Genomic DNA, 27,420 nt, shown 5'->3' with positions numbered 1-27,420 from the left:
GATAGGAAGAAACTCAAGGTAAAGGGCTGGAGCAAGGTTATCCATGCTAATGGTACTCGAAGACAAGCAGGAGTAGCAACTATGATATCAGACAAGTTAGACTTCAAACCCAAACTTATTAGAAGAGACAAAGAAGGTCACATTTTACTGGTAAAAGGAATAGTCCAGCAAGAGGAAATAACAATAATCAACATCTATGCCCCAAACATAGGGGCAGCTACTTTCATAAATCAAACTCTTTGTGACATGAAGTCACACATAAATCCCAACACAATAATACTGGGAGACTTCAACACACCTCTCACAATACTAGACCGATCTTCCAGACAAAGGGTCAGTAAAGATGTCTCAGAACTAAAGAACACCATTAACCAAATGGACCTGTTGGACACATATAGAATATTTCACCCAACTACAGCAGAGTTCACATTTTTCTCAGCTGCTCACGGAACCTTCTCCAAAATAGATCACATCCTGGGACACAAAATGAGCACTAGCAAATTTAAAAAATGTTACATACTTCCCTGTGTCATTTCAGACCATAATGGAATGAAACTAGAAATCAACTATAAGAAGACCCAAAGAAACAACATAAACATGTGGAGGCTGAACACCACACTTCTGAATGAAGAATGGGTCATAGAAGATGTAAGAGGTGAAATCAAGAAATTTCTAGAAGTGAATGAAAATAAAGAAACAACATATCAAAACCTCTGGGACACTTTGAAGGCAGTATTAAGAGGAAAATTTATAGCACTGAGTGCTCACATAAGAAAAACAGAAAATCTTCAAATAAATAGCCTTATGACACACCTCAAAGCCCTTGAAAAGCAGGAACAATTGAACCCCAAAGCCAGCAGAAGCGGGAAATTATTAAAATTAGAGCAGAAATTAATGAAATAGAGAATAAAAAAACAATACAGAAAATCAACAAAACCAAAAGCTGGATTCTTGAAAAGATTAACAAGATTGATAAACCACTGGCCAACCTAACTAAAAAAAAGAGAGAATCAACCCAAATTATGAGGATAAGGGATGAAAAAGGAGACATTACTACTGACAGTGTAGAAATCCAGAGGATAATCAGAAACTACTTTGAAAAACTATACTCCAACAAAATGGAAAATCTGGAGGAAATCGACAACTTCCTAGATAAATACAACCTTCCTAAAATGAGTCAAGAAGATATAGAACACTTAAACCAACCAATAACAATCAAAGAGATTGAAATAGCAATAAAGAGCTTACCATCAAAGAAAAGCCCAGGACCAGATGGTTTCCCAAGTGAATTTTATAAAACCTTTATAGAAGAGCTAACCCCAACACTCCTCAAACTATTTCATGAAATAGAAAAAACACGGACTCTCCCAAATACATTCAATGAAGCCAACATCACACTAATACCCAAACCGAATAAAGACAGTTCAAGGAAGGAAAACTACAGGCCTATGTCTCTGATGAACCTGGATGCAAAACTATTAAACAAAATACTAGCAACACGCATTCAAAACCACATCAAGAAAATCATACACCATGACCAGGTAGGGTTCATCCCAGGGATGCAAGGCTGGTTCAATATACGAAAATCAATCCATGTAATTCATCATATAAACAGAATCAAAGACAAAAACCACATGATCATCTCAATAGATGCTGAAAAAGCATTTGATAAAATTCAACATCCATTTATGATAAAAACACTGCAGAGAATTGGAATAGAAGGAACATATCTCAACATTATTAAGGCAATCTACAACAAGCCCACTGCCAGCATCAAATTAAATGGGGAAAAACTTCAAGAATTCCCCCTAAAAACTGGAACGAGACAAGGATGTCCACTATCACCACTTCTCTTCAATATAGTACTAGAGACTCTAGCCAGAGCAATAAGGCAAGAAAAGGAAATCAAAGGAGTACAAATAGGAAAAGAAGAACTTAAGCTTTCACTATTTGCTGATGACATGATACTATATTTAGAAAACCCAACAAACTCAACCAAAAGGCTTATAGAACTGATCAACAAATTCAGCAAAGTATCTGGATACAAAATCAATCTTAAAAAATCAGAAGCTTTCCTGTACACCAACCATAAATCCACTGAAAAAGAAATTCAGAAAACACTTCCACTCAGGATCTCCCACAAAAAAAATAAAATACCTAGGAATAAATTTGACCAAGGAGGTAAAAGATCTCTACAAAGAAAATTATAAAACACTGAAAAAAGAAATCGAAGAATATCTTAGAAGATGGAAAGATCTTCCATGTTCATGGATTGGCAGAATAAATATCATTAAAATGGCCATCCTCCCAAAAGTGATGTATAGATTTAATGCAATGCCCATTAAACTACCAAGATCATTCCTCACAGACATAGAAAAATCAGTCCTTAAATTTATCTGGAATAACAAAAAGCCCAGAATAGCCAAGGTAGTTCTCAGTAACAAAAACCACGCAGGAGGAATCACAATACCTGACTTTAAACTATACTACAAAGCCATTGTAATAAAAACAGCATGGTACTGGCAAAAGAACAGATATATAGACCAATGGAGCAGAATAGAAGACCCAGAAACAAGCCCACACACTTTTAGCCAATTGATTTTTGACAAAGGGGCCAAAAACATACACTGGAAAAAAGATAGCCTCTTCAACAAATGGTGTTGGCAAAACTGGTTAACCATATGCAGAAAATTGGATGTTAATCCCACTTTTTCACCCTGTACAAAAGTCAACTCACGATGGATCAAAGACTTGGAAATTAAACCAGAGACTTTGAAGCTCCTTGAAGAGGGCATAGGTCCAACACTACAACACATAGGCACAGACAAACATTTCCTCAATAAGACCCCAAAGGCACAACAAATTAAAAGGAGAATCAATACATGGGATTGCATGAAACTGAAGAGCTTCTGTTCAGCAAAGGAAACTATCAAGAACCTCAATCGGGAGCCAACAGAATGGGAGAAGATTTTTGCCACCTACCCCTCTGATAGAGGACTAATATCTAGAATATACAGAGAACTCAAGAAACTCAACACTAAGAAAACAAAACATCCAATAACAAAATGGGCAAATGAACTAAATAGACACTTCACAAAAGAAGAAATTCAAATGGCCAATAAATGCATGAAAAAATGCTCACCATCACTGGCAATCAGAGAGATGCAAATCAAAACTACCCTGAGATTTCACCTAACTCCAACTAGAATGGCAATCATTCAAAACACAGACAACAACAGATGCTGGCGAGGATGTGGAGAAGTGGGAACTCTAAGACATTGTTGGTGGGATTGCAAATTAGTGCAACCACTTTGGAAAACAGTATGGAGAATCCTCAGAAGAATGGGAACACACCTACCATTTGATCCAGCAATACCACTGTTGGGTATCTACCCAAAAGAAAAGAAACCAAACTACCAACTAATGCATGTGTATCTATGTTCATAGCTGTACAATTCACCATAGCCAAACTATGGAACCAGCCAAGATATCCATCAACAAATGAATGGATTACAAAACTGTGGGATATGTACACAATGGAATTTTACTCAGCCATAAAAAAAAACTCAATTACGTCATTTCCAGGGAAATGGATGGAACTGGAGGACATTATGCTAAGTGAGATTAGTCAGTCACAAAAAATAAGAAATCAGATGCTTTCCCTAATATGTGAGAGTTAGGGAGAAAAGAGGAGCAAACAAGATAACCTAAAGGAAGAGAAAGGAGGGGGAAGAGAAAAATCTCTAAAGCACACAATGTACTTAAACATATCGAAGTCAATCACTAAGCCAAGCAAGGAAGGGAGGGACGGGGAGGGAATGGGGTGGTATTGGGTAGGGGTTAAATCAGCGATGAGTACATGTTTATACACACAAGTTTTTTACCCCAATAAGTTGTATGAATATAATGCACCAATAAAAAAAATAAAAAAAATAAAAATAAAATGAGGTATTTGTGCTAAACTAGTCATCACTAAGAAGGCTCTGGAGTTGCCAAGGGCAGCTTTCTAGACGCAGTCAGCTGTGTAGCATCTTTGGACCTTGCAGATTCAGCTAACACCTAACACTGTCATCAGCCTCAGGAAACACAGCATGTAAAGAATTATGTAAACTGATTTATTCAAGACTGTTTTCATATATTCCGAGGCCTCAAACACAGAAAAAATTATGATGCCACCTAACGCCCATACTTTCTCAGAAGTGATGTGCCTGTTGAAATTAAAATAGCTTTGGTCTGGATTTCCTGATTATGAAATCTGGAATGGGTTCATTGAGACTCAGCTCTTCTCTGTTGTGGGTGTTGATGACAACCAGGCTCAACCAGGTCCCCTTGCATAACCTTCAGATATGGAATCCCTGATCTCAAAGCAACGAATCCTCTGGCCAGCTGAGGCTTTCCAGAGGCAACTACAGAGAATTTCGGGGCAAAAAGCAAAACCTCATCTTGGAGAAATAATTTAAAAACAGGAGGAATTGCCTGTTAGGATGGAATTATGTCCTCTAGCCGGGCGTGGTGGCATACACTTGTAATCCCAGCATTTGGGAGGCTGAGACAGGAGGGTTGTGGTTCGTGGCCAGCCTCAACTACTTAGTGAGGCCCTGCACAATGTAGTGAGACTCTGTTTCAAAATAAAGAAAAAAAAAAATAGGAGCCAGGCATGGTGGCCCATTCTTGTAATCTCAGCATTCAGGAGGCTGAGACAGGAGGATTGTGGTTCGCAGACAACCTCAGCTACTTAGTGAGGCTCTTTGCAACTCAATGAGACTCTTTTTCAAAATAAAGAATAAAAAATAGGGCTGGGGGTGTGTGGCTCAGAGGTAGAATACCCCTGGATTTAATCCCCAGTACCACAAAAAATTAAAAATAAAAAATAAAAATAATAATATTGTCCTCCAAAGATTAGGAAACTTTAGTTTTTTTTTTTTTTTCAATTTACGACACTGGATTTAAAAAAATATATGGTAGTTAGGAGTGGTGGCTCACGCTTGTAATCCTAGTTCTTGGGAGGCTGAGATAGGAGGATTGCAGGTTTGAAGCCAGCCTCAACAACTCAGTGAGGAGCCAGGCGTAGTGGTGCACGCTTGTAATGCCAGCACTTGGGAGGCTGAGACAGGAGGATGCCACAGGTTCAAAGCCAGCCTCAGCTACTTAGTGAGGCTCTCAGCAATTTAGTGAGACCCTGTTTCCAAATAAAATATAAAATAGGTCTCTGGGAGTATAGCCCGGGGGTAGAAAACCCCTGGGTTCCATCCCCAGTACCACAATATATATATGTCTGGGTTGTAGCTGGAAGGTAGAAGGCCCCTGGGTACCACTATATATATACATATTCATATACATATACAAACATATATATATGTATATGCATGCATATGTATATATGTACATCTAGAATGGGTATATTTATTTATTTATTTATGGTTAGGTACTGTGACAGGTTTATGTGTAATTTACAATTTTCCCCAAAGCTTGGAGCAATTATTAGGGCCCCCATTTCACAGATGAGGACACCAAGGCTCAGGGAGATTAGACTCATAACCTGCCCAGCTATTGGAGGAAGCAGGGCAGGTGTTCAAGCTAGAGTCCAATCCCAAGGCCTGTGCTTCTTCATTCACTCCTTCAACCCCATCAGTGAACCTCACGCTCTTTCAAAACAACAGCATCAAAAGACCAATTGTGGCAACTGCCTGTCATTCCAGCTCTTTGGAAGGCTGCGGTAAGAGGGTCGCAAGTTCGAGGCCAGCCTGGCCAACTTAGTGAAACTCTGCCTCAAAATAGAAATTTACAAACGGGCCAAGGATGTAGCTCAGTGGTGAAGCACTTGCCTAGCAAGTGTGAGACCGGGGCTCAATCCGGAGTACCACAAAAGGGCTTTTCCATTATCCGATATTTTTTAATATTGTTATAGCTGCTACCGCTGCCATTATGTAGAGAATATTGTAAAATGAAGCGGGACCAAATAATCTCTGAGCTCCTTTCCCACCAGAATGAAAATGCAAAGTCACAGATTTCTTTTTTTCTTTTTTTTTTCGATACTGGGGATGGAACCCAGGGGCATTCTACCTCCGAGCTACAACCCTAGCCCTATTTTATTCTTTATTTTGAAACAAGGTCTCACTGGGTTGCAAAGGAAAGTCACAGATTTTTAATATGGCTCTGGAGGAGGCTGGCGGGGACAATTCTATGGAGAACTGGGGGAGGGGCGTGGGACACCCACATCTCCCCATTCCCTGCATGTGGGCACCAGCACAATCTGCCTTTGCATATGGAGAGAGGCTGGGAACGTAGATTAATGGCAGAGCACCTGCTTAGCATATGGTGGGCCTGGCCAAGTGTCAGCAAGCGTCCACTCAGATGCTGGCATTGCCAGGAGGCTGAGCCAAATAAAGGCAGAATCTTTGGGGCGCAAGGTATGGAGCACTGTAGACATTTGGGTTCCCTGAGGAGACAGCACATTTGCCAATGGAGCTTAGCCTCCTGTGCACCCTGCTGAGTGTGCAACCCAAGTCACCAAAAGGCTAGCCAGGTGCCTTAAGAAAAATAAAACTGATTCCTGACCTCAGGAGCCATGTCCAAGGGCTTCCTGCTTCAGGTCCCTGGGGGCTCCGGAGAGCATGTGAGAAGGAAGCCACTGTCATAACTACATCCCTCAGGTCAGATGCTTCCCAGCTGGTCCTTATGCTTTCCCTACCTTGCTGGCCTGAGCACTGCTCCTGGTACCAGGCAAGGGGAAGAGAATGAGGGAAGAGGAGGCCCAGCTGGGCAGGTGCAGCAGACCACTTCTCAAGCCAACCCTCCTGGGGTGGGGGAAGGGCCATGGCCGCAGCACCCTCCCCAGACACATTCCCTCCCCAGGACACAGGCTTACACTAGATGATCCCAGCAGTGTTAGTGAGGAGCTCCAGGCAAGGACGGACATGACCTGAAGGGCCACATGAGCTATCTCCTGTCCCTAAATTATCTGACCAACTGAATTATTACTTATTAGAATGGCAGTCTCCACTTGACCCTCCCCCCCAACAATTCTAAACGGTCTTCTTGAGCCAGGTGTGGTGGTGCACACTTGTAATCCCAGCATTCAGGAGGCTGAGACAGGAGGATCGTGTTTTAAGGACAGCCTCAGTTACTTGGTGAGGTCCTTTGCAACTCAGGGACAACCTGTTTCAAAATAAAGAATACAAAACAGGGCTGGGGGTGCAGCTCAGTGGTAGAATGCCCCTGGGTTCCATCCCCAGTACCACACACACACACGGAAAAAAAACCCTGACAGTGTGTTTGTGGCTGTCAATTGACAACAACTACCTGTGCAAGGTGTGGTCCCTGGGGCGCAGGGTGTGTGAAGGGCTGAGAGCTGGAGGAGGCCAGGGGGCACTCTGCGGGGTACCACAGTGCTCACCTCAGACAATGCTGGCTCTAAGGGAGGAGCCTAGGAGGAGGGATGTCAGGCAGCAGCACCAGCTTGATGAGGGAGAAGTTTCTGGACAGGAAAGCCTTTCCAGACCCTCTTGTCTACTCACACACCTGTGGCTGCCATATTCCTCCAATGTTTAATCTTGCTAGTAACCAAAAACATGCAAATAAAAATAATGTAATCTTAAACTGGGAGTGGTGGAGCACACTTATAATCCCAGCATTTGGGAGGTCGAGACAGGAGGATTACGCAGGTTCAAAGCCATCCTCATCTACTTAGTGAGGCCCTTTGCAACTCAGTGAGACCCTGTTTCAAAATAAAGAATAAAAAAAAAAATAGGGCTGGGGGTGTCACTCAGAGGTAGAATGCCCTTGGGTTCAATTCCCAGTCTGAGAAAAAAAAAAAGATAGTGTAATCTTTTTTTAACCTATCAAATTGACAAAATATATCGCTGGCTGCACAGGTGGTGGATGTCTTCAGAGCCCTGGTGACCACCCTGGCCTGGGCCTCGCCCCAAGAGATGCCTGGACAGGGAGCCCAGACCAGAGTGGCTCCTGGCTTCTAACTCCATGAAGCCTCAGCTTTCTTGCCTGTCAAAGGTGAGGAATAATCTTTGCTACATCCGGATATGGTATGAGTGTCTCCCAAGGGTTCACATGTTGATTTAATCTCCATTGCGAGAGAGTAACCCATTTTTGTCCCATTGTTCCAGATGTGGATCATATATAAAAACTCAAATATAGTATATAATACAGCTACATTATAATTATTTAACAAGAACAATAAGAATATAATTATAATGCAATAATTATACTATAATAATATTAATGATATATAAAATGTAAGCTCTAGATTATTATTTCCAACCTATGCCAATGCACCAGTGTCAACTTTATTGACACATTCAGTTTAAATCTGGGGTTTAATGGGTTAAGAGGATGAAAAGCCAGCTATGGTATTTAGAGGTGGGGCCTTTGGGAGGTGATTAGGATTAGGTAAAAGTCATCAGGAAAGAGCTCCCTAATTGAATCCTGGGAATTTTATAAGAAAAGAGAGCCAGGCATGGTGGTGAATGCTTATGATCCCAGTGCTTGGAAGGCTAAGATAGGAGGACTGCAGGTTTGAGGCCAGCCTCAGCAACTTAGCAAGACCCTGTTTCAAAGAATAAGAAGGGCTAAAGGTATAAAGGTATATATTAGAGATAAAATCCCCAGTATGAGATAGAGAGAGAGAGAAGAGAGAGAGAGAGAGAGAGAGAGAGAGAGAGAGAGAGAGAGAGAGAGAACCAGATGAAATATATGTGTGTTCTCTGTCTCACCATGTGGCGCCCTAAGCTGCCTTAGCACCTGCCAGCAAGATAATCACCAAATCAGGTAAATGCAGATGCTTGAGCCTCAGAACTGAGCTAGATATACCTCTTTTTTTTATAAAGTTAGCAGCCTCAGGTATATCATTATAGTAACACAAAAGGACAAATATAACCCTTGACCTAAGATATAAGCTGACCACCATAGCAGCCAAATAAGTACAAAAAAAATCTTGTATCTGGTGATATAAATTTAATAATTTATATTATAATTGAATTTAAAACCAGTTTACCTTAATTTTTACTTCCAGAAAAGATGATGGGGTGGTTGGTAGACAAGGTGAGGAGTGTTACTTTTCATTTGTATACCCTTTTTTTTTTTTTGCAGTACTAGTGATGGGCATTCCACCTCTGAACTACACCCCCAGCCCCATTTTTTATTCTTTATTTTGAAACAGGGTCTCAATGGGTTGCAGAGGGCTTCACTAAGTAGCTGAGGCAGTCTGCAAACCCAGATCCTCCTGTCTCAGCCTCCCAAATGCTGGGATTACAAGCATGTGCCACAATGCCTGGCTCTTTTTTAATTTTTTTTAATCTCATCACCTTTTGCAAAAATAAAGACCAGTACATTTTGGTGTGAGTTTAAGCTTGCTAGTAACCAAAAAAATGCAAATGAAAGCAATAAAATATTATAAACTTATTAAATTAAATATATAAAATATGAATATACACTTATATTTAGATATTTTACATATACATTTACATATAAACACACACATATATATGCGCATATATATATATATATATATGAATACCAGGGCTGGTTATTGATAATCACTTTTTTTTTGGTGGTACTGGGGTTCCTGGAAACCCTTCTACCTCTGGGCTACACTACTAGACCTATTTTATATTTTTATTTGGAAACAGGGTCTCTTAAGCCAGCGAGGCTGGCTTCGAACCTGAGCGATCCTCCTGTCTCCACCTCCCCGGTAACAGTGCACCACCACGCCTGGCAACAGTGCTTTTACTTTTGGTCCTGATGATAACCCTTCTAGGAGTTTATTCTCAGAAAATGACCAAAGTCACAAAGAAGTCTAAACCAGTTACAGTGTTGTTTGGAGTCTTTATTAATGAGAGAACTTCACAAATACCCTCCCCTGGGGAAAGGCTGTTGACCGTGGCGCTTCTCATCAATGGGTGGTCACGTGGCCATGGTATCATATGTATGAAGGGGTTTTAAATGACATAGGGAAACTGGGAATTTTAAGAGGAAAAAATAAAGAATCGATGTGCAAATTCGCTATTATCTTGCCTATTTTTTTTAATGCTTAGAGGAAAGCCTGAAAGGAAACCTGCCAAAAAGTTAATATATCATCTACTTCTTTAATGCTTTTCTGCTCTAAAAGGTTTACAATGGGCATGTATTATTTTTATAATCACATAAAAAGTAAAAAGGTAATAAACTCAAAACAATACAATAATGGTAATCATAATAAAATAGTATAACCCTAGCCAGCTTCATAAATTGTTTGAAGGCCTACCCCAAGTCCTCAATAAATTATTGGGGTTATCAAATCATAATAATAGATATGAAAGTCTACTCCTTTTTCCTTAGGAGCATTACTTTAGGTAACTTGTAAGTACTTTCTCTTCTCTTTGAAATGGATACAAATCCCTTCAAAACTAGATAGGCCTTTGTCAGCTTATGATAGAAGGATCCCTTCCTCAAAGACCTAGAAGCCATCTATTTGAAATGTAAAAATCAAGGAAGCTAGCAACCCCTCTCCCAGTCTCCTGGAGGGAGGGAGCCTAACTTTAGCGGTCACCCTGCTCCGAGTTGCAAAATTACCTCCTGAGAGATGTGGAAGTCTGTCCTACTCTAGACAAAGCTACCGAGCCAACCCAATGGTCACCCCGATCACCAGGTGCGCTAGCTAGCTTTCCTTCACTGGGATTATATACCTGGGGTGTTAAATTTGGTGAGGGAAAAGGTTTATTTTGGTTCCTGATTCATAATCACTTGGCCTTGTTTCTTTGGGCCTGTGGTGGCACAGTCTACCATGGCAGAAATGCATAGCAGGGGAGAATGGTTCACCTCCTCCTGGTGGTCAGGAAACAAAGACAGAGAGAAAAAGAGAAAGGGGGGGGAAGAGGGAGGGAGGGAGGGGGAGGGAGGGAGGGAGGGGAGAGAGAGAGAGAGAGAGAGAGAGTGCGTGCGCACGCTTCAAGGACATGCCACTAAGTACCTAACTTCCTTCCACTAGGCTCCACCTCCTACAGGTGTCATCACCTCCTAATAGCACCACAGGCTGGGGACTTTTCCACACATGGGTCTTTGGAGACAGTCCAGAACCAAACTATAACACCAGGTAAAGTGAGGATGGACTACGCGTGACACACAATGCTGTCAACTACCTGAGGACTAGCTGTTTGAGAAGATGTACATAATAGATTGTATCTGTGTGGCTTCATAAAAGGGTGAAATTCCTTTCTTTTGTGTGTGTGTGGTATTTGGGAGTTGAACCCAAGGGCATTTTACCTCAGAGCTATACTCCAAGCCCTATTTTCTATTTTTATTTTGAAACAGGGTCTCACTAGGTTGATGAGAGTCTCAGTACTTGCTGAGACTGTTGTTGAACCTGTGATCCTCCTGTCTCACCCTCCCAAATACTGGGATTACAAGCATGTGCCACCACGCCCAGCAGAAGGGTAATATTTCTTTGCTTTTAAATCTCTTAGTAGATTGCCTGTCAAGAACATTACATTCTGACTTAATGTTTCTTTGATAATAAAAAATATTTTCTTTCTTTACAAAAAAGAAAAAAAACCTTCTGGTAACTCTGTTGGTGTTGTCCAAATAGGAGGATGGGAATGATGATGACAGCTAACATTAGCACAAAAACAAAAAGTGGGGGGGGAGCAAGGGTAGTGTTTTTCATACCGAGATGTTACAGGCCGAGCTGCTCCAGAAGTTTCAAGCCTTTCCTAACTGCTGCCACCCTAGCTCCTGTTGTGAGCAGCACCCCGCTGATACCCCTTCGCTCCCTGGCTGCATCAGGAGAGCCCTGGCCAGGTAAAGGGCAGGGGTCCCAAGACCCACAGCCAGATGTGGCTAGAGCACCTCTTATGGTTTAGATGTGGGATGACACCCAGAAGAGCTCCTGCACTGGCAATGGAGAACTAACTGTTCAGAGGTGAAATATTTGAATTAGAGCTCTATCTCATCAGTGGACAAAGCCGTTGATGGAGTGATCATTTGAATGGATTCACTGGGTGGTTAGGGTAGGTGAGCCGGGTGTGACTAGAGGAGGTGGGTCATTGGGAACCTACGTCCCTGGTCCCTTCCTCTCCCTCTCTGCCTTCCAGCTGCTTTTCCATGCCCTGCTACCATGACATTTCTACCTTGTGACCAGCCCACCTGGACTGAACCTCTGAAACTGTGAACCAAATAAACCTTTCCCTTCGCCGGGCGTGGTGGCGCACGCTTGTAATTCCCGCGCTTGGGAGGCGGAGACAGGAGGATCACACAGGTTCGATCAGCAACTTAGTGAGACCCTGTTTCCAAATAAAATATAAAATAGGTCTGGGAATATAGCCTGGAGGTAGAAAGCCTCTGGGTTCCACCCCCAGTACTACCAAATAAATAAATAAATAAATAAATAAATAAATAAATAATAAACCTTTCCCTTCTAAGTTGCTCCTGTCAGGTATTTTGGTCACAGACATGAAAATCTGACTAATGCACAACCATTCTGAAAGCCTTTTCCAGCCCAAGTCTCGACCAAGAACGAAGCCAAACACTTCTTTTCCTGAAGTTCATTCAGTCTCAAGCCATGGGCCACCCCATAACAGGTGTGTTACCATCTGGAAGGATGCTGTCCTGGCCATTAGAGAGCCACTCTCATTTTCTGAAGTTAGAGAAAGTCCCTTAAAGTCTCGACTTTCCCTGGACAAGCCATCATCCGGCTCTCCTTGGACCGTTCAGAGGCTCACACACCCTGGCTAAAACATCCCATAAAAACTACAACAGTGTATTCATATTTTATGTTCATACACAGACCTTCATTTCCACTGGCATCCAAATCAACAGTGGGGGGTGAGGGAGGATGGGCTGGTGGTATTGCTGCCACTTTTCCAAGGGATGGTGGAAAACCAGACTTTTAATTTTTCTGATTTTTAAGTGCTGCCAAGTCTGGTGTGGTGGCACATGCTTGTAATCCCAGCATTCGGGAGGCTGAGACAGGAGGATCGCAGTTTGCAGACAGCCTCAGCTACTTAATGAGACCCTCTGCAACTTAGTGAGACCCTGTTTCAAAATAAAGAATAAAAAATAGGACAGGTGGTGTAGCTTGGAGGTCGAATGCCCCTGGGTTCCATCCCCAGACCAACACACACACAAAAAAGCTGCCAAATAATTCTAACGTGAAACTGTACAGATCATGCCAGAGCCTGGGGACCGCCTGTTGACAACCCCGACTGACATCATCTTGCTGGATCCCGACTCCAGTCCTGTGAAGGAATGCATGTCATCCCTCCGAGCTGAGGAACGGAGGCAGAGTGGAAAGTCAGCTCCCAGCCAGCCGGTGGCCAGGCAGGCGTGGAGCCCAGGAGTCCTCTGTGTTCAGTCCTCCAGCCGCCCAAGTTCTGGACCCTGTCCCAGGAGTCAGCTGCACACAGCATGCCCTGGAGTCTTCCTGTCTTGGGGTGCCAGGTCCTTCAACCCTCAGAGTTTTGGCCTCATACACAACAAACCTGCTCACCATTGCCACAGGTACCGGCCCTGGAGGCCCTGCCTGCATCCGCCCTCCCTCCTCCTTTCAAAACATGTAATGGGATGCGAATGACTGAGCCCGCTATTATCACGAAGACAACCATGAGTAGGCTCCATTTGAAAAAATAATAAAAGAGGAAAAGCATTCACAAACATCGGTACTTCGTGGGAGGATAATCTATTACATTATTCATCTATATTTTCCCTCCCCCACGGCAGGAAGACAGTTTGCCTTTTTTTATCTCCTCACTTTAGGGCCATCTGGGTTGTGGGGGCTGGAAGGCTTAGAAGCTCTCTGAAGAAATTGTGCTAGACAGGTCTGGAGGGAAGGGGGCAGAGCTTCCGGGTCTGGGGAGGGGTGCAGTGGCCCACGGCCCAGGGGAGACCAGGAAGCCCATGGTTTGGGGTCCTTTCTCCACAGGCCCCTCAGGAGCTGCCAGAAAACAGAGGGCCAATCAGTGGAGGCAGAGTGGCCAGGAAGTCACCAGAACCTCCCGGGTCTTCACTTGACCTTGGTGGAGGAAAGGCACCTCCCACCAGCTGGCAGATAAGCTTTTTTCTTTTCTTTATTTATTTTTGTACTGGGGATGGAACTCAGGGGTATTCTACCTCCAAGCTACACCCCCAGCCCTATATTTTATTCTTTATTTTTGAAACAGGGTCTCACTGAGTTGCAAAGGGCCTCACTAAGTAGCTAAGGCTGGCCACAAATCCCAATATGCCTGTCTTAGCCTCCCAAATGCTGGGATTGCAAACATGCACCACCACGCCTGGCTCATATTTTTTACTTAAATGCAAATTATACATTTATATATATATATATATATATATATATATATATATATATATATGTGTGTGTATGTGTGTATGTGTGTGTGTATGGTACTGAGGATGGAAGCCAGGGGCTTTCTACCTCCGGGCTATACTCCCAGGCCTATTTTTATGTTTCTTTAGGAAACAGGGTCTCACTAAGTTGCTGAGAGCCTATGTAGCTGAGGCTGGCTTCGAACCTGCTCAATGCTCCTGTCTCAGCTTCCCAAGTACTGGGATTACAAGTGTGAGCCACCACGTCTGGTTTAAATGAAAATTTCTAAGTGAGTCACTTTTTCACACTAAGCTAAGCTTGTAAAATAAAATGCATGGCCACCCTATTATTATTATTGTTGTTGTTGTTATTGTTGTTGTTGTTATTATTATTTATTATTATTATTTTTTTTTTGTAGTACTGGAGATTGAACCCAGGGGCATTCTACTTCCAAGTTACACCCCATCCCTATTTATATTTTATTTTTTATTTTGAAACAGGGTCTCACTAAGTTGCAAAGGGCCTCACTAAGAAGCTAAGGCTGGCTGTGAACCTGAGATCCTCCTGTCTCGACATCCCAAGTACTGAGATCACAAGCTGCGCCACCCTGCTCGGCTCACCCTTTTATCAACCAGCAAACCACTGGCATCGTACCTCACAGCTGATGGAGGGCACCTGTCTTTTATCCATTCATTCTATTTTTATATAGTACATATCATATTTATTGTATTATATTGTTCTATAATTATCCAGCAGCCTCGCCAGGCTGAGTGCCAAGGTACATCAGTGAGCAAACCAACAAAGGCTCTGCTCCAATGGTACTTAATTTCTACTATAGGGAGACAGATACGGTGATAAGAATCTCCTAGGTGATAAAATATGTAATGTGCCAGAAGGGGAAATGGACTGTGGGGAAAGAGAACGGTGGGGGGTAGGAGCTTGGGTGGGGGAGGCTGGTCCACACAGGGCAGCGGGGAAGCCTCTCTGAATAGGAAACGTGGGAACAGGTCAGAGGGAGGTGGTCAGGGACTCAGGAAGGATGCTGGGGAGGAATGATGCCTGCAAAGGCCTGCGGCATGGGGATGGGGCTGGCACTGTGCTGGGAAGCAAGTGGTAGAGATGCAGCCCGAGTTCATGGAAGCAATGCCACCTTCCCGTGCTCCCTCCAAGCCCTCTCTGGGGTAGGTGGGCCAATTTCATTTTCTGGGGAGCAAAGAATTTGGTGCCTCCTAACCTGAGAGCCTGTGAGGGCCGGGCCTGAGGCCTGGGCCTCTGTCGCCCTGCTCCCAGGACTCCAGGGGAGCGGAATAAGATCCTCTTTGCAACATCAGGGTGGAAATGTTGCCAAGGGGACTAATGGCATAACTACCAGGCTCCTCTCTGATGGCTGAGCAGTGAGTCATCCAGGATTCTCCAGAAGGCAATCCCCTCCCGCCCCGCACAAGAAGAGTAGGGCTGGGGGTTTATTTCTCAGGTTCACCTTTCACCTAGGACAAGAGAGAAGATGCTACAGAGTGGGAGCCCCGACCCTCAGCCTCAAGGAGGAAAGAAGAGACTGGCAGAGCAGGGGCTGACACCAGAGCCAGTGACAAGGCTACAGGGCGGTGGCCTCTTTGAGCTCCTGCCTGGGTTCTGTGGAGCCAGGCATCCTGGATTCTGAAGCTGTGTGGTTCTGCAGGACCCTCTGTGGGTTACAGTGTCAGGAAGGAGAAGAAGGGGTCCAGAGAGAGAGAGACAAAGAGGGCTCGAGACAGCACTGGGAATTCTTGACTTCTTTAAGCCTGCTTCTGAGGGGTTGTAATTTATTTCCAGGAAACAGCAGTGGTGACCTGGGGAACAAGGATAAGCTGGAGGGGAAAGAGAGAGGATGCTTGGGCTTCCTTTGCCCAGAGGCATGGGCAGCACAAATTGGGTGCAATTTCAGGCTGCAGTGGACATGAATGCATCTTCTTCTCTCAATGAATCCCCAGCCGCCTTCATAAATGGCATCCCTCACACATCTCCTGGCTCGGCTGCCTCACGTCCATCTCTCTGCAGCCCTGGGGCTCTGAGGAACCAGCGGGTCCTTCCCAGAAAGAGCTGGCAAGGGGCAGGCAGCCCAAAGGCCAGCCGTGGCACACAGCATCAGAGCTGAGAGAGAGCAGCCATCGTGCCCACCCACTCACACTGTGAGACTAAGCTGAGGCCAGAAGGGCCAAGAGCCACACCAAGTACCAGGTATAAAAAGAATCTCTAAAACCTTCGATCGCTTCCATCACCTGCTCTCCCAGCCTCAACATCCCAACCTGTCCCCCAGATTCTCCTCCGATTCAGTCTCTGAAACCCACCAGTCTCCACCATCAACTCCCCCGGCTGAAACCTACGTGCTTTATAGTCCATGCTGCATGAATATGAGCTCGTTTATACTGTCTGACAGTTTTTCACTTTTTCTCTTTAAGTGTTCTATAAGTTCCTTAATTTTTTTTTTTATATATTGAACCCAGAGGCATTCTACCTCCAAGCTCCATCTGCAGGCCTATTTTATTTGAAAGCAGGGTCTCATTAGATTGCTGAAGCTGACCTCGAACCCGTGGTCCTCCTGTCTCAGCCTCACAAGTACTGGGATTACAGGTGTGCACCACCGCCCCCAGTTCTAACCACTCTCGAGTAATGATCTCCGTCTCTCACTCTAAAGCCGAGTTAGTGTGTGATGAACATTGGTCAGCTGTTGGGGAAAAGCTTTGCGATTCCTTCTGTTTGTATCTATTCATTCAACAGCGACCACAAGGCACCGTAGTAGGCCCCAAGAATTCAGGATGAATACAACATCTTTTATATCTCTTACAACTGTATAACCTTTACTTTTCCTCTCCACATGAGTATTTAATGAGGAGGACTATATTTAATAAGCCTAAAGTAAAGATTAAATGAAATAATCCTCATTTAGGATTATCTGCTTAGGTTAGAGCTGGCTCATGAACCCTAATATTATTACTTAATGAACCCTTCACCTATGGGGGGTCCTAGAATAACAGGTAGAAGTAAGAGATAAATTGGGAAGTTATTAGATGAGACGTGAAGGGGCACGGATAAAAGAAGCTAAGTCCCCTAAGAGGTAATATTTTCCTGGAAAGAACAGGTGTCAAAAAGACTAGAGTCAGCAGTCTAGTATATATATAGTATATGTATATATATTGTGGCACACACCTGTAATCCTAGTAATGGGGAGGAAGAGACAGGGGGGTCACAAGTTTGAAGACAGCCTCAGCAACCAAGCAAGGCACTCCACAACTTAGTGAAACCCTGTTTCAAAGTTAAAAAATAAGCCAGGAAAGCTGGGCATGGTGGTGTACACTTGTAATCCCCACGCTTGGGAGGCTGAGACAGGAGGATCGCACAGGTTCGAAGCCAGCCTCAGCTACTTAGTGAGGCTCTCAGCAACTTAGTGAGACCCTGTTTTCCAAATAAAAATATAAGATAGGTCTGGGAGTATAGCCCGGAGGTAGAAAGCCTCTGGGTTCACCCTCAGTACCATAAAAAAAAAGAAATGCCAGGAGTGGTAGTGCACGCTTGTAATCCCAACAGGAGAATCGCAGTTCGCAGACAGCCTCAGCTACTTAGTGAGGCCTTTTGCAATTCAGTGAGACTCTGTTTCAAAATAAAGAATAAAAAGTAGGGCTGGGGGTGTAGCTCAGAGGTAGAATGCCCCTGGATTCCATTCCCAGTACCTCACAAAAAAATAAAATAAAAATACGGCTGAAGATGTAGCTCAGAGGCAGAATCCCCCTAGATTCAAGCCCCAGTTACACACACACACACACACACACACACACACACATGACTAGAGAGAGATGGGTAAAGAAGAGATGGATTGTGGAGCAACAGGGTATCACTGTGTCCCCAAGGACATTGAGGAAGGGACAGGAAACTGTCACCCCTCCCATGGTGCAGGGCTGGGATAGAACAGGGCAGGGTAGGACTAGATGGAGCCTAGGAGAACTCAGGGAGCCACATTTAAGGAGGCTTTTTAACAACAAGGCTCTTGTTGTTTGACACCTACAAGTGGAGTTTCCTTAAATTTTGCTCCCTGAGTCCCTTTTCAGCTTCACTCTCTTCCAGGCCCTCCAGCAGGTGCTCAGCAGCAACTAGCCATGACCAATGAAACTGTAATGTTCTGCTGGCTGCATCGCTCACACCCGGGCTGCAGCAGCTCAGCATCCTTTCTAGGGCACCCTCCCCCTCAAGAGCTACATTTGGGTGGATAGATCCTCTACACCCCACCCCCAGCCCCATGTCCCCACCTCCTGGGGCTGTACCTGTTTCTCAGGGCAGTGGAACGGCAGGCAGGCTCTGTCCCCCAGGTGGGGAGAACCGGCTCAGTGATGAGCGCCTCCAAATCCACACATGAAAGCAGCACAAAAAGTCAGACTGTCCTTTTCCTCGACCCAGTTTCACATCCTCAAGTCTCAGGTCTGCACCAGCTACATGCAGGCAGCCCAGATCTTTGCCCTCAAGGTGCAGGCAGAGGGCTGGGGGAAAACAAACTCCAGGAGAGTCCTCTCGAGGTAAGATGGGATGAAACGGCCCAGGCTCCGCTCTTGTCCACTGTGCAACCACAGAGAATGCCCTGGTCAGAAGGTGCTAAGTATAGACATGGCGAGGGCTAGGAATTCAGCAAAGAGAACCCTGGGGCCTGGGACTGGAGAGAGAGGCAGAATTGGGACTGAAAGGCAGCCAGGAAGGAACAGCAGAGACAGACACGGCATGGGCAAAACACAGTTAGGACAGATGTCCTGTGTGGGAAAGACCCTGGGCTGACAGAAGAGACTCTCCAGTTCAGGGTTGGCTCCAGGCAGACTGACCACTAGGGGTGAGGTTCTTGTTTGGAGTGGGGAGTGGGAACAAGGATTGCCAATTTCGGACAGAATGGCGGAATGAGAACCCCCTGCTGCGGCAGGTGCTGCGCTGCGCCTCCCCCTCCCCTCCAGGAGTGAGGACCTCTTCCCCACCAGCTGACAGACTTCAGCTTCAGCCCTCTCCTGGAGTTGCCGCAGGTGAAGAGAATCACCTTTCCCAAGGTTACACGCACACTCTTCCAGGGACCGCTCTCATCCAGGAACTGACCAACGTGGGGTCTTTTCACCCAACTTTGGGCAAGTCTAAAGGGCTGCCTATGTATGGGGTGTGCTGAGGCTTTCTCTAGGACTACACTACAATTTCTTTCTTTTTTATTTATTTATTTAATTTTTATTTTTTATACGTGGAACATATTGAAAGTGGTGTACATTTAGATTGTGCTTCATGCCCTCCCCCCTCCATTTCCCTTCTCCTTCCCAATAGAGAGTGTCCAGGTTAACCATGTTGTATTTATGCTCTTACACATATTTGTATGTAGCCCCTCCATTGAACAACCTCAGCTTTCTTCCTCTCCTATCCTTCTGTTCAAGCTTTGCTGAGATTTCCCCTCCATCATCTGGAGTCCCTCTGGTATACCTAATACTCCCTAGCTTGGGCATATTAGAGAAAACATATGTCCCTTCTCTTTTTGTGCTTGACATAATGTTTCTCTCTTAACAGAATGTTCTCTAGTTCCTTCCATCTTCTTGCAAACGCTATTATTTTATTCTTCTTTATAGCTGAGTAGAATTCCATTGTGTGTATTTGCCATAATTTTGCAATCCATTCATCTGTTGATGGAGATCTAGGTTGGTTCCATATTTTGGCTGTTACAAACTGTGCTGCTATAAACATGGGTATGCATATGTTAACATAGTTCTCTGATTTCAACCCCTTTGGAAAGATACCCAGGAGTGGTATAGCCGGATCAAATGGTGGATCTATTCCCAGTCTTCTAAGGAATCTCCATACTGATCTCCATAGTGGCTGACCTACTCTGCACTCTCTCTTTTTTTTTTTTAAATAACAAAATGGCCGGGCGTGGTGGCGCACGCTTGTAATCCCCGCGCTTGGGAGGCAGAGACAGGAGGATCGCACAGGTTCGAAGCCAGCCGCGCACGCTGGCTTAGGAGACCCTGTTTCCAAATAAAAAAAAAAGTAAGGATTGGTCTGGGAGTGTAGCCCAGAGGTAGAAGGGCTTCCAGGAACCCCAGTACCAAAAATAAATAAATAAATAAATAAATAAATAAATAAATAAATAAATAACAAAATGGCAAATGCTTTTATTGAAGCATGAGCAAGGAAGTCATTTCTTGGTGTTTTGGATATTATTAAAAGCAAAGGTATGCCACTTGAGGATGCTCCTAAGGCGCTGCCCTCAGAGCTGCAGAACAGTGAACTAACTCAGCCACAGCAACCTGATCTCACAGACAGTGATGGGAAAGCATCACAGGGACAGACTGAATCAGAGAGCGGACTTGGTGAAAAGAAAATATCTGACGTAGGAACACTGCTTCCAGAAGTGTCTATGGCCTCAGAGGAGAAGGGAGACGAGGAAGACCAGGTCAGTAAGGAGGCAGAAGACTATCTAAACAGTCTTTTGGAAGGGTGTGTGAAAGAGACTGAAGATTGTCTTTCCTATGAAGATAACCAAGACGACGACTCTGATCTCCTGCAGGACCTTCTCCTGAAGAAGCATCCTACAGTCTACAGGAGAGTCTGCCTTCTGATGATAGCTGTCTTTCTCTTGATGATCTTGCAAAAGGATAGAGATTGCAGAGGTTGTTCCTGCTGAAGGGTTGGTCTCCATATTAAAGAAGAGGAACGACTCTGTAGGACCTCATCCTGCCCGAATGCAGCAGAAACCATCGAAGCGAAGAGTGAGATTCCAAGAGATGGAGGATAGCTTGGACCAAGATGACGGTGGCGGTGGCTCCTGTATTTTACTGCTCTTGCTGTGCATAGCAATGGTTTTCCTTAGTGTTGGAGGAACTGCGTTATACTGCACTTTTGGTGACATGGAGTCACCTGTGTGTACAGACTTTGCAGACAACGTGGACTTCTATTATACCAAGTTACTGCAGGCAATGGCTGAGCTTAAGCACTGGATCTACCTCTCCTAGCACCACTCAAGGGGGACAAGCGCTAGCAATGAGAGTGCACCATGTAGACTCCAAACAGCTTCATTTCAGGAGTTCTGAAACATCCCCCAGCCCCAGCAAGGACCTACACACTTCAGAAACAGCAGCTTTATGTGGCGGCCCAGAGGAGCAGTCTTTGAACTCATCGCGAGCAGATACTGAGCTGAGCGCCACGGCTGTGGAGCGGTCTGTGAGGAGGACTGCATGTCCTTGCGCGTCCTGTGTGATCAGGTTCACTAGCGGAGTGTGCAGGGCAGTCTTGGAACATGCTGTTTTTAGCTCGTCAAGCGAATTGGTTAAGGGACACTTCTGGTTCACTTCTGTCGGTCCCTCGCATTGCTTCCAGCCATCGTACAATAAGTTAATGCATAATCAAAAAGAATTGCCTTACGGCTTCAATGTCACTTTTTAGTTAACCTTGACAGCTAGGTAATGTAGGCTTTTCACATTGTTTCCAGATTCTTTTTTTCACTTTAAATGGTTTTGTGCGTGTGGGCTGTGGGCCCATTTGTGCACACACGTTTCAAGCATTTCTCACAAGCAAATATCCAACATAGAGTAACAAAGATTATCTTTATTCTTTTTACTTGACTATGATGTGCAGGCACAGATATTTGAAGAAGGCTTAGCTATAGAATAGATGAATTATAGAAATTTTGGCCCTGGAATGAGAAACTCTGACAGATCTGTGGCGATTTACTTGATTGACTAGCCAAAAATTAGTCACAGCCCTGAAGACAGAACCTGAGCTCCGCACGAGCCTCGGGCATTGGTCCCTCAGCTCGGTGCTTCCCGAAACAGTGAGCGCTGGGACCCACGCGGTTCTGCAAACACGCACTGCGCCGCTGTGTTCTGAGGATCTAAGACCAGAGCACGGACAGAGGTTTCAGTTGTGGTCATCTAAAGTAAACCAGCGCTTTATCAGTGAAGTCAGGTCTCCATCTATAACTCAGTATCAACAGATCATGCGTTCAGGTGTCTTGAATGTGCAATCATATCATGAGCTTGATTCAGATCCCAAATCAAGATCATGAGGTAAAACCTCAATCATACCCTGACTAGGCAAATGTCTGATTTTCATTTAAATCTGTCAGGTGGCCTTTATCTAAGGTACAGTGGTCTAACATTTAGGAAGCTTTGCTTTGACTTTTATATTCTAGGCAACGTTAAAAAAACACATGAATTATAGTTTTTTAGAAAGTGATTATTATTTCCTTTTTTCTCTTGGAATCATTCGAAAGAAAAAGGGAGAAATGTCTTTCTAGTTGTTACTGGCTGGTACAGTACCTCCCTTTGTGTTTCTGCTTATTTATTCAGATTACATGGATTTTAAAGGGCTTTTTATAAGTTGAACGTCTGTTGCTAAGCATGCATTTGGTTATTCCAATGCTAGATATTTAATTATTTACTTGGTGTTGTGATTTTCTATCATTTCAGTTCAGTGTGTTCGCGGCTTGATTTTTTTTGGCGGGGGGCCTCACTAAGTTGCTGAGGCTGGTCTCAAACCTGCGATCCTCTGTCTTGGCCTCCCAAGTACTATGGGCTTGTTTTTAAACTGATGTTTTGTTTTCGCATAGAATACTGTTTAACTTATCTCTATCATGTCATCATAAACTATAATGTTTTCAGTGGTTTTAAATCAAAGATATTTATTTAGAAGTATACAAAATACTGAAATTTAGATTCCTTATAATTAATGCTGATTTTATTAGATTATTTTAATGTTATAAATTTGAAGCATTTGTAATCAAATTCTATGTAAAATGTGTAACGTGCCCACAGAACTATTTTTATTGGTTCTATAGAAGCCATTCACAGAGTCTCCTGCAAGGAGTCTCGTCACCTACAAACTTCTTCTGTTTTACCCTCGTAATTTCCCATTGCCAGAATTTGGTAATCCTTATTTTTGCCAATTTTATGTCAAGGGAGTTTAAAATGTCTCTTCTATTCACCTCTTTAGGTCCTGATCAGAGTCCTGTATAGTCTCTGGTGTTGTATTTGCCTATAAGCCATCTAGGCCACTTTTTCTGAAACCCGAGATTCCTGGGAACCTTCACACAAGGTTAAAAGAATTGAGATGATACTTGCTAACTGGGGGCCTAGCTGTGTCTCAGAATCCATGGTATCCTCACCAGTACTCACCAACGGTGAGCTGAGCTCAGCTTGGTGGTATCTTGACTTAAAACAGGCATGAAAGACTAGAAAAATTAGGGCAACTTTCAAAAATGTCATAGTCATTTATTGCATGATCTGAAGTAATTCCACCAGTGGATTGTTACCTCATGCATAAAAAGTTCATCCAGTTTTGCCGAAATGTCATTTCTGCTCTCAATGGAAAGTACTACTGTTGTAACTAATATTCCTTAAGAACTGTATTTGAGGGTATTGAATTGAGCTTGTCATTTAAAATCTACACCAACAATTAAAAAAAAAAAAAAGCAGAGGTAAACCAGGCATGGTGGCACACGCTTGTAATCCCAGCATTCAGGAGGCTGAGACAGGAGGATCACAGTTCACCGCCAGCCTCAGCTACTTAGTGAGGTCCTTTGCAACTCAGTGAGACCCTGTTTCAAAATAAAGAATAAAAAATATGGCTGGGGGTGTAGCTCAGAGGTAGAATGCCCCTGGGCTCCATTTCCAGTACAAAAAAAAAAAGTAAAAGCAAATCTAAAGCAACAGGAAAACAGCTTGTAGGATGTTCAGGGCAGCATCATGGTTAACAGCCTGGTCCCAGATCTTGGGGTCTAGCATTATTGACTTTGTCATCTTAACAAGTTCCTAAGGTTCTTTTCTTTGTGCCTTTGTTTTTTCTTACTTAAAATGGGGTATAGTTCAATTTTTCCCCGGGCCCAATGGTATTCTTTCCTCTCCCTTTCTCAGGTATTGATCCCAAGAGGACTTATTAATAAATATTCTGCACTCAAATCTTTGGCCTGTGTCTGCAGCATTCTCCTAAGATAATGATTAAAACATGTATAAAATGTCTGCTTAAATGGATGTAAAATCTAACAAGGGGAGAAGTAGTAGATGAGTTCTAAAGCCAGAAACTGCCCCAGTGACACACTCCCAAAGATGGATGCTTCTTTCGGATGGGCCACAGGATGTACCTAAGGTGGAGGGTCACGCTAGAAACTTCCTCCTGAAGCCAAGAAAACACAAATGATCCAGAAGGCAAGAAGGGAGAAAAAGCAGGCTATGCAAAAAACACAAAATATGGTAGCAGAAATAAATCCAGTAATCACAATAAATATAAATATACTAACTTCCCAGGTAAATGACAAGATTGTCAAACTAGATTAAAAAAAACTCTAATCATATGCTGGTTTCCATAGGCATAAAACAAAAGACATCAAAATGTTAAAAAGAGAGAATCAGAATCATAAATACCATGTTTTCTTACTGTAATACTTTTGAGTTAATAAAACCAAAAGAGAAGTTAAAAAAAAAGAAAATACCTGGAAATCTTCAAACATTTCTAAATTTATAGGTAAAAAATAAATCATGAGCTGAATATGGTGGTGCATACCATAATTCTAGTACTTGGGAGCTGAGACAGGAAGAACACTTGTTGAGGACATCCTCGGGAACATAGTGAGACTGTCAGCAACTTAGTGAGACCCTATTTCCAAACAAAAAAACAAAAAGAAATGGGGGTGTAGTTCAGACATAAAATGCCTCTAGATTTAATCCACAGAAGTACAAAAAATGATAGAAATTATTATGATAAGCTTGGAATTATAGATAATGAATATATCTCTGATAATTAATAACTAAATAACCTTAAATTATTTATAAAATGCTAACTAAAATTATTTAACATCACTGTATTTCAGTTTCCCTATCTACAAAATGAGCATGATCACAGTATCTATTATTTGTTATAAGAATTTAGTATGTTAATATATAGAGCACTTGGCTGGGCATGGTGGCCCACTCTTGTAATCCCCGAGCTTGGGAGGTGGAGACAGGAGGATCGCGCTGGTTCCAAGCCAGCCTTGTTGGCTAAGAGACCCTGTTTCCAAATAAAAATATAAAAATAGGTCTGGGAGTGTAGCCTGGAGAAAGAAGTGTTTCCAGGAACCCCAGTACCACCAAAAAAAAAATATATATATATATATATGTATATATAAAGCACTTATAGTAGCAAGTGACATAGAAAATGAAATATGATTCTGAGTCATTATCATCATTCCAAAATTAAAGGAATATAACTGAAGAACACATTTTATTATATTAAAAGTTTACATTGGAAAATAAGAAAGATTAAATATTAAAGAGATAAGCATCCAACATTGGAGTTAGACAAAGCATGACAGAATAAAACCAAAGCATAAGAATTAATAAAATAAAAAACAAATATCTAAGAGAAAACCAACAAAGCCCAAATCTGGTCATTTACCAAAGATAATTAAACATGTAAAAAAGGAAAGAACTAAACAATGTGAGGAAGGTCCCCCCCCCCACCTGTGGTACTAGGAATGGAACCCAGGGGCATTTACCTCCAAACTATACCCCAACCCTATTTTTTTATTCTTTATTTTGAAACAGGGTCCCATCTCAGTAAGTTGCAGAATGCCTCACTAAGTAGCGGAGGCTGGCCATGAACCTGCAATCCTCCTTTCTCAGTCTCCCAAGTACTGGGATTACAAGTGTGAGCCCAGCTTGTGAGGAAGTTTTTAAAGGGAGCAAAAACCATAGCTATAACAGAGATGTAATAGAGACTATTATGAACTTTAGTCCAGTAAATTTGAATATTTTTTAATTTCTAGAAAAATACAATACACCAAAATTGAATGAATAGAAAATCCAAATAATTGTATAATCACTAAAAAAGGATTACTAATTTAACATCTTTCCATAAGAAAAAAAAAAGGGTGCAGATGGCTGTCTATACAGGTATTACCAGAATTTATTTATTTATTTATTTATTTATTTATATTTATTGGTGGTACTGGGGGTGGAACCCAGGGGCTTTTCTACCTCCAGGCTATACTCCCAGACCTATTTTATATTTTATTTAGAAACAGGGTCTCACTCAGTAGCTGAGGCTGGCTTCGAACCTGTGCAATCCTCCTGTCTCAGCCTTTCAAGCACTGGGATTACAAACATGCGCCACCACACCCGGCTCGAATGTTACCAAAATTTTAAAGAATGAATTAATTCAAAACCTTGAAGCTGGGTGTGATGGCATGTCTGTAATCCCAGTACTTGAGAGGCTGAGAAGGGAGGATTGCAGGTTTAAAGTCAGCCTCAGTAATTCAGTGAAGCTCTTAGCAAGTTAGTGAATCCTGTTTCCAAATAAGAAATAAAATAGGACTGAGGTTACAGCCCTGAGGTAGAAGGCCCCCACGTTCCACCTCCAATACATAAACAAACAAACACTTGCACAAACCATTCCAGAAAACAGGTGACAAGGGGACAGCCCCAACTCATTTTGTAAAATTTGTTTTAAAACCAAAGACAACATGGAAAAAAGAGATTACATGTCAACAGCATCCAAGAACATGAGTTTTAACATCCTAACTAAAACTAATAGCCAACAAAATCTCACATCATGGAAAACAAATACTATACTATGACCAAGCTAGGTTTATCCCTAAAATTATATACTGAACATCAATTAATGTAATTTACCACATCAAAATATTAAAGGAGACAAACTGTAGAAAAAGCAATATGAAATTAATATCCAAACAAAATTTCTTAACAAGTATATAGAAATTTCCTTACCTGTTAGAGGATATCTAAAAATGGAAGGAAAAAAGGAAGCAAGGAGGGAGGGAAGTGAGGGAGGGAGGAGAGGGAGGGAGAAGAAATGAAACAAAACAAAGCTAGCAAAGTTGGTCTGGTGGCGCACACTTGTAATCCCAGCACTCGGGAGGCTGAGACAGAAGGATCGCGGTTCGCGGACAGCCTCAGCTACTACTTAGTGAGGCCCTCTGCAACTTAGTGAGACCCTGTTTCAAAATAAAGAATAAAAAATAGAGCCTGGCGTGGTGGTGCAGGCTTGTAATCCCAGCACTTGGGAGGCTGAAACCCGGAGGATCGCGGTTCACAGACAGCCTCAGCTACTACTTAGTGAGGCCTACTACTTAGTGAGGCCCTCTGCAA

The 27,420-nt window shown here is 43.1% G+C and overlaps 2 protein-coding genes across 4 annotated transcripts in view; one reads left to right on the top strand and one right to left on the bottom strand.

Annotated features, from left to right (window-relative positions):
* Positions 1-27,420, bottom strand: part of ST8SIA5 (ST8 alpha-N-acetyl-neuraminide alpha-2,8-sialyltransferase 5) — a gene marked incomplete at both ends in the record, with an annotated part of 78,390 nt that overhangs the window by 45,577 nt on the left and 5,393 nt on the right. The window lies entirely within an intron of this gene.
* LOC308275992 (consortin-like) lies at positions 20,514-21,291 on the top strand (the record flags this gene model as incomplete). The annotated part of the gene is given in 3 exon segments (XM_080714500.1): positions 20,514-20,847; positions 20,850-20,924; positions 20,927-21,291. Coding segments are annotated over 3 exon segments (774 nt in total).

Source organism: Muscardinus avellanarius (genome assembly GCF_963383645.1).
Source record: "Muscardinus avellanarius genome assembly, chromosome: 17".
Lineage (NCBI taxonomy): Eukaryota > Metazoa > Chordata > Mammalia > Rodentia > Gliridae > Muscardinus > Muscardinus avellanarius.
Note: the sequence above shows the minus strand (reverse complement) of the source record. Positions and strands in the feature narration are given on the sequence as shown.